Below are 7,407 nucleotides of genomic sequence, written 5' to 3'. Positions count from 1 at the left end.
CCGAGGCCGGGTCCTCGAGTCCGGCCTCGCCCCCCGCCGACGGCCGCCTCAAGGCAGCGGCCAAGCGCGTCACGTTCCCGTCGGACGAGGATATTGTGTCCGGAGCTGTGGAGCCCAAAGACCCCTGGAGACACGGTAGCTACGGCGGTGGGGTGGGGGGGGCGATCCGAGGGGCTCGGGGTGCGGGGGGGTCCGGGCAGGGTCGGACCCCGGGCCGGGGGTCACTTGAATCACCCGATGGGATGGCCGAGAGCCGGAGCTCGGAGGGCTTTGGCGTTGGGAAGGTGGAAAAAAAAAGTCTTGGGTTTCTGGTCTCCCTCCCGACCCGTGACGCCGGCCCGAGCGTTTCTGGATTTTCAAAACGCTGGGAAATGAAAAGTTGGGCATCTTGTAAGGTTTGATAGGATGGCAGCCAGCTTTTGGGGGGTTCCCCCCCTCCGCCAGTACCTCCCCCAGCCCTCCCCCTACCCGCCCCCCCAATAAAGAAAGAGCAGAGCGGCCCAGGGGCTACGAATGGGTCAGCACTGGCCGGAAAGGGGCGGTTGGAGGAGCCCGTGGGGAATGGCACGAGATTAAGCGGGTGCTCTGCGAAGCTCGGGGCCCGGGCGGCCATGCCGATCATGCGATCGCTTTCCTCGGCTGGAAGGAGGAGAAGAGGAGTCAACCCTTGCCGGTGTCCGTAAAGAAATGAGAAAAGCGTGGGGTCGGAGAGGGACGAAAAGGAAGAGTCAGCCCCCAGAGAAAGAAGCAGAAATGGTCCTGGCCAGTGTCAGGGCTTGGGATTAAGAAGAAAAGCCACTAGGGCCAGAGGTGGGGTGATGCCCACCTGTGATCCCAGCTATCCTGGAGGCCAGAGACAGGATTAGTAGTTGGAGGCCAGTCCCGGCAAAGTTAAGGACATTCCGTCTCAAAAACAAGGAAAGGACTGTGGGCGTGGCTTAGGTGGTAGAGCCTTGAATATAGGGGGCTGTAGGTTTCATCCCCAGTACCCTGCCCCCAACAAAGCCCAACTCCTCTCCCTCCACTACCACCACCACCCCCCCCAAAAAAAAGGGAAACATGCATCAAGTGTTCACTGTCCACAGGCTGAGGGTCTTTGGCAGGTGGCCATGCAAGGACCTTTTTTCCTCCCTGGGAAGGGTGGGGGCAGTGTAAGGCCTGATGTTGGAGGTGCTGAATAGAAGGTGGGGGGGGGCATATCTGAGCTTGGTGCTGTCTGGGAATTGGGAGGGAAGCAGTCTGTGGGTTTGGGGTCCTCTGGAGGTTGGGCCGGCTTGGAGTAGGGAGGGATGCTGCCGAGTGGCTGGGACTCAGGGAAGATTGGGGGGGAGGGGAACGACACTGTGTGCAGCCGGCCTGCCTCAGTGTTGGAGCAAGCCTGTGGGCTTCCACTGGTTGGTCTGCTGGCCCTAGGACCTGGAAGCACGGGTGGCCTCAGTGGGCATCGGAGGAAACCGTGGCTTTGACAGGAGGGATCTGGCTAGTGGCTGTGAAAAACATGGTGGTGAGTGTAGACTCTGGGTATTCATTGGGAGCCAGCCAGGTCCCAGACGTCAGACAACAGAGCAGGTCAGCCTAGGGTGAGGAATGCTTGTTATCACTGCAGGCTGGCTGGTCAGGACCCAGCTGAGAGGCTAGGAGGGTTGGGGGGCACTGCAGGGAGAATAGGAGAGTTGGGGGGTAGCTCTGTGAACCCCTGATGGCACAGGGGTGGCATCTGAGCTGAGGGCCCAGAAGGATGGGTAATGGAAGAGTCTACCTGGGACCTGCTGGGCAGCGTGACCCCAGCCAAGGTCCTGGGTTGGGTGACGGAGGGGTATGAATCGGGAGGCAGGGTCCTCCCCAAGCTTCTCAGTGGAGGCGGAGATTGGGAACCTGTGTGGGTACCCTCCATTTAATCCTCCCTACGGTGTGTACTCCAAAGGGCTGGGGGATCTACCACCTGTGGGGGTCAGATACCCAGAGCAGGTGAGGCTTTGGGGGGACCTAGGTGGAAATGGAGAGCGAAGGGGGGGCTTCAGCGCTTCCAGGCTGGGCACACGGGTGCCAGGGTGGGGCTAATCAGCAGCTTGGGGCAGATCTGTGGTCGCAGCCAACGCTGCTGTGCTCCCCGGCACAGCTGAGCTCTGTGGAGATTTCGAGAGGAACTTGGGAACTTGTGATCCAAGCACATGACAGTGGCACAGCCCCCTCCTTTCCTCCCCTCCCTCTCTCCTTTCCTTCCCCTGCAGTGACTCATAGCTGGCTCTGCCCAGAGTCCTGGAGAGCGTGTAGGGGTCGCCCACCCAGAGCGTGTCTGGGGAGTGAAGGACATGTCTCCCTCCACCTGAGCTTTGGGGCAGTGAGGACGGTGACTGAGCTTTGGGGAGACCTAAGGCTGGTGGTTTTCTCTGGCACCAGCTACACTTTCCTTCTAGAAACTGGTTTGGCAGGTAGAAGTCACCCGCCCAGGCCGGGAGAGGGGGAAGAGGGAGGGGGTCCCCAGGCTTCTCTGTGCCTTGTTTTCTATCTGTGAAGTGCAATGGGGAATGGGGGGAGGTAAGGGGGAGGAGGCTCAGAGAGAGTCATCAGGAACACTGCTTGTAAGAGGAGCACCCCAGTCCTGCCAGAAGCCACTGAGGCCCAGCCTGAGCCCCTGGCTGCCCCATAGGGTCCATGCTGCCTTGTGGCCACCTCTCCCCTGTCCCCCTGGGCCTGGTGCCCTCCCCCTGTACCCCAGACTCTTGATGTGTGTTCCAGTGATTTCTGTCTGCAGGAGCAGGGGCTGTGTGCAGATCGCCTGGTTCACAGGAGCTAGAAGGGCCTTTTCAAGGAGAGCTCGAGGACAGTTAAGCAGGTGTGTGACAGGATGGGTTCTTCCTCCACCCTCCTGAGCTCCAGAGAGAACACATGAAGCTGATCGGTGGTGAACGGCCACTAGGTCACAGCGATGCTAGTGTGTTCCTGGGAGCTTAGACTGTCAGCTCCAAAGGCCTAAGAAAAGTGCTGGGGAGCACCCGCTTGGCTGCGCATGTCCTCTTGTTCATCCCTGGATCCCTGAGCTGCCCTGCAGGTCTGGCTGCTGGGGGGCTGATCTCAGCCTCGTGTTGGAGACTAAGGTCAGGCAAGCCCTGAATTGTCTGAACCGGGGAGTCCTAGAAACTCACGGTGTATGTGGGGTGGGGGGAAGGGGGAACAGCCTGGCCTGGTGGGGAAGCGAGGCACCCAGTGAGAAGCCCGGCACCAGACCCCTGTAAACTGGCTTGCAGCCTGTGCAGTGCAGGTGACAGTGCCGGCCTTTCGGGGTGAGGCAAAGGGCAGCCCGAGGGGTCCCAGGACAGCTGGGCTGCGCTCCTGCCCCACCCCCCCACCTCCAGCTTGCTCTGACCCTGGGTCGTGGGGACGTGCTCTCTGGAATGTGTTCTCCCAGCCACATAGGTGGCAACATGCGTGCCTGCTACTGATCTTTGCCGCCTGAGTGACTTGGCGACCTGTGACCAGTCGGTCACCTACTCTGCCTGGCCAGGTGGGTGTTAAGGCTGGGGAGAAGACAGGCCCATCCCCGCCTCCATGCATCGGAGTGCGGGAGTGCGGGAGCCAGCAGCAAGCACTTCCTCCTGCCAGAACCAGGCTGGTGTGTCCCTGAGCCCGGGCAGGGCACAGGCGGGGCAGGGACATATGATAAGAGCTCACAGGAGTCAGCCAGGTGCTGCACAGTGGGAGTTTGGTGGCAGAGGACAAGGTGGCATGTTCAAGGAACAGGAAGGAGCATGCTTCCTGCAGTGGAGGCAGGGAGGCCACAGGTAAGGCTGGAAAAGGCTGCAGACATGCCCACCTGGGTGGCCAAAGCCCCCAGATTTTGCACAGCTCTGAGGTGATGGTTGATCAGGACACCCCGCCCACAGGGGCGTGGGGGTGCACACCACCTGTGTGACTTCACCCCTGCAGGGCACCACCAGACCAGGCGCCGGGGTCCAGCATCATCTCCATACCCTATCACTCACCAAATCCAGGACACCTCAGTTCTAGAGCAGGCCTGACCCCAGGATGGGGGTGGAAAATAACCACAGAGGCAGCATCGAACCTGGAGTGTTGAGTCTCAGATCTGGTGCATTTGTGCCCAGGTGGGGCAGTCAGGGCAGGGGGCTTCGAGGCCCATCAGCCTCCCTTTGTCCTGCGGGAGAAGTCTTCTGGCCTTGGGGACCTGAGCCCTCTCACTGGTGGTCTGGCGCCTGGCCTCCCACCGACCTGCCTTTGCAGTTGAGAAGTCTGTCCAAGGCTAGCCCATGCGGGCCTGCTCCCCACTTTTCCAGGCTGCTGATCTGGTGGCACAGGGCTGGAGTGGGTTTTCCGCCCTCTCCGTGGGCTGCAGCTGGGAGGCTGGGGGCTGGTGTTCAAGTTCAGCGTGGGTGAAAGGCACCCCTCATAGCAAGAGGAGTGGGATTCCTGGAGGCCTCCTTGGGAATGGGGAGCTCGAGAGATGGTCACAGGTTGGCCCCCTTTCCTTCTAGAAGGAGGAGGAGGGGGAGGCGCGTGGGGTGGTGGATGGAGGTTTGCCACGGGCGTCTGCAGTGCTCATGTGACTTGCCCAGCGCTTCCTTCCCTTCCCTGCTGCAGCTGCAGCTGGAGTCCCGCTGGAGATGGCCGCTGGTTGGTCGGGGTGGCCTGTCCGGCTTGAGAGCGGCACCTGGGACCCTCCACCTAGCAGCACCCCTCCCTCCAGCACTCTTGTTCTGGGCACCTTAGGGCCAGGCTGGCAGAGGTGAAAGCGGAGCCGGTAGTGACCTCATGCAGGTTCATGTTTCCCAATGGCCAGGTGATAATGGGACCGGCCAACCAGGGCTTCCTTTCTGGAGCTGTGTGACATTTACTCCCGTCATCTAGTGGAGAAAGGGAAAATGAGCCCTCTCCCCTGGTCCCTGGCTGGGGAGGGAGGCACCGGCTTCCCCCCATGAAGCTTATCAGAAGGCCTCCCAGGCCTGTCCACGCCCCAGCTCGGTGAGCCCACCCATGTGGCTGTCCAGCTCCCGCCCCACATGGTTCCCCTCCTCCTCCTCCTCCTCCTCCTCCTCTTCATCCTCCTTTCCCCCTTAATCCCCAGATAGTACTGCTTGCCCTGTCCCTGTCCCTATGCGTTCCCGCTGGGCTCCCAAGGCATCTCTGCACTTTGTTGTTATTTGTTTGGGTTCCCTTCCCCTCGCTGTTTCAGAAGCTCAGGGGACAGCATCTGAGCTCTGAGGGACCCCTCCTCCTCCCCGAGACTGCTCAGAAGTGCCCAGGCATGGGGCTGGCTGCCCCTTGGAGCCAGGGAGACCAGGGTGAGGTGCCTGGACCAGCCATGGATGGGGACCACATTGAACTGTGGAGATCCGCCACGTGGTTTGTTTTTGAAGCAGGGCCTCTCCAGGTAGCCACTGCCTTCCTATGTCCACCAGTACTGGTGTGGGGGTGCAGGGGTGGGAGTGGGCTCTACCCCTGCCCCCTCCCAGAGCACCCTCTCCTCACCCCTGCATCGCTGCAGGATAGATAGAGCTTGGGAAGTGGGGTTCACGAAAGTCACTGGGACCTTGCTTTGCCGGTGCAGCATGCACTGCTGGTCTCATCCCAAAAGAAAAATGAAAAAGCTGGAAAGTCCAGGAAAAAAGAGAGAGAAAGAGAGAGAATATGAATATCACTTGTTCATCTTGCCATCTGGGAGTTTTTAAAAATAGCTTTATTGAGATGTGTTTCACATACCATAAAGTTCACCCATTTAAAGCACGGTAGTTCTCAGCATTTCACAGTGGTACATCCATCATCATTATCCAGTACTGAGCAGTTTGGTTGTTTGTTTGTTTGTTTTCTTTCTGCTGGTCCTAGGGCTTGAACTCAGGGTGAGCATTTTCGCTCAAGACTAGCATTCTACCACTTGAGCCACAGCTTCACTTCTGCCTTTTTGCTAATTAATTGAACATAAGAGTCTCTCAAGGGGCTGGGAAGGTTGTGCAGTAGTAGAGCGCTTGCCTTACATGCTTGAGGCCCTGGGTTCAATTCCTCAGCACTACATAAGCAGAAAAAGTCAGAAGTGGCCCTATGGTTCAAGTGGCAGAGTGCTAGCTGAAGAGCTGAGGGACAGTGCCCAGGCCCAGAGTTCAGGCCACATGACTGCCCCCCACCCCCCAAAAAAATCTCAATTTTGTCTGCTCAGGCTGGCCTTGAACCCCCATCTTCAGATCTCAGCCTCTTGAATAGCTAGGGTTACAGGGGTGAGCCACCAGTACCTGGCTAAGTTGAGAGCATTCTAATCAATCAGGAAAGATACCTGCATTGCTACCCGCCACTTCCATGTTGATGGTCAGGTTCTGGTTTCTTCAAGAGAATCTACTTGCAGTGGGTGGAATGTTCTTAAGGTTCACCCGATAGCAGGGGCCGGAACTTCACTCTTTCTCATGGCCAGACGGTGCCTGTTAGTGCAGGCGCTGCCCTGTACGCGCCAGCTCACCCACCGTCCCATTGATGTGCATACTTTCCCCGTGGCCGTGCTTTTCTCTCCCTCTCCCATCCGTGTGCAAATGGGTGACCGTGGAACTGCCAGCTGCTTTCCACACAGGTGCCACGTGACACTGCGTGCGTGCAGAGCAGATGAAGGTTCATGCCCCCTTTGTGCCAACACTTGTCATGGTCCTTTTTGTGTGGCTCCCGCAGGAAGCTGGCAGGGGCGCCCGTTGTGGGTGTGGCATGCATTCCCTGGATGGCTTTCATGTGCCTATTGGGCACCTCAGCATCCTCTTTGGAAAGATGTCTTCAGATCGTTTTATGCATTTTTAAGCCGTGTTGTCTTTTTCTTATTGAGTTGGGGGAGTTCCTGATCCGTCGCAGAGGCGTGGCCTTGCTGCCTTGGTGGTTTGTACCCCTGGGATGTTTTCACTGTGAAGGTACAGCTCTCTCTGGCGGGACACTGCCACGGTCAACAGGGTCCTGGTGGGGTTGGACTGTGTGCTGCTGCCGCCCCGCCCCCCCCCCCCCAGCAAACAATGCGACAGTGGAACTAAGCTGTAATGGTCCTGGCTGTGTCTACATGGCTGGGCACTTAGGTCCTTCCAGCGTGTGGGCACATGAACAACACAGTGTCTCCATCCTTGTCCCACAGTTCTTCTGCTTGTCACCTGTAGCTTTCTCAGGTGGGGACTTGACTAGGTCAAAGGAGAGGTTTTTGTTTTGTTTTGTTTTTTTTCAGTCGTGGGGCTTGAACTCTGGGCCTGGGCGCTGTCCCTCAGCTCTTCAGCTCAAGGCTAGCACCCACCACTTGAGCCACAGCGCCACTTCTGGTGGTTTATTGGAGATAAAGAGTCTCGGGCTGGGAAGGTGGCTCAGTGGTAGAGCGCTTGCCTTGTATGCATGAGGCCCTGGGTTCGACTCCTCAGCACCACATAAGCAAAAAAGAAAAAA

The 7,407-nt window shown here is 58.5% G+C and overlaps 1 protein-coding gene across 1 annotated transcript in view; it reads left to right on the top strand.

Annotated features, from left to right (window-relative positions):
- Positions 1-2: 2 nt before the first annotated feature.
- The window catches only part of Ppp1r37 (protein phosphatase 1, regulatory subunit 37), a gene marked incomplete at its 5' end in the record, with an annotated part of 19,922 nt that continues 12,517 nt past the window's right edge, over positions 3-7,407 (top strand). The window contains one exon of the mRNA XM_013032595.1: positions 3-135. Within this exon, the coding sequence (XP_012888049.1) occupies positions 3-135 (133 nt within the window). The remainder of the gene's footprint in view (positions 136-7,407) is intronic.

Source organism: Dipodomys ordii, unplaced genomic scaffold (genome assembly GCF_000151885.1).
Source record: "Dipodomys ordii isolate 6190 unplaced genomic scaffold, Dord_2.0 Scaffold156, whole genome shotgun sequence".
In the NCBI taxonomy this organism is placed as follows: Eukaryota; Metazoa; Chordata; class Mammalia; order Rodentia; family Heteromyidae; genus Dipodomys; species Dipodomys ordii.
The sequence above is the reverse complement of the archived record's forward strand: the minus strand, read 5'-3'. Positions and strand labels throughout refer to the sequence as shown.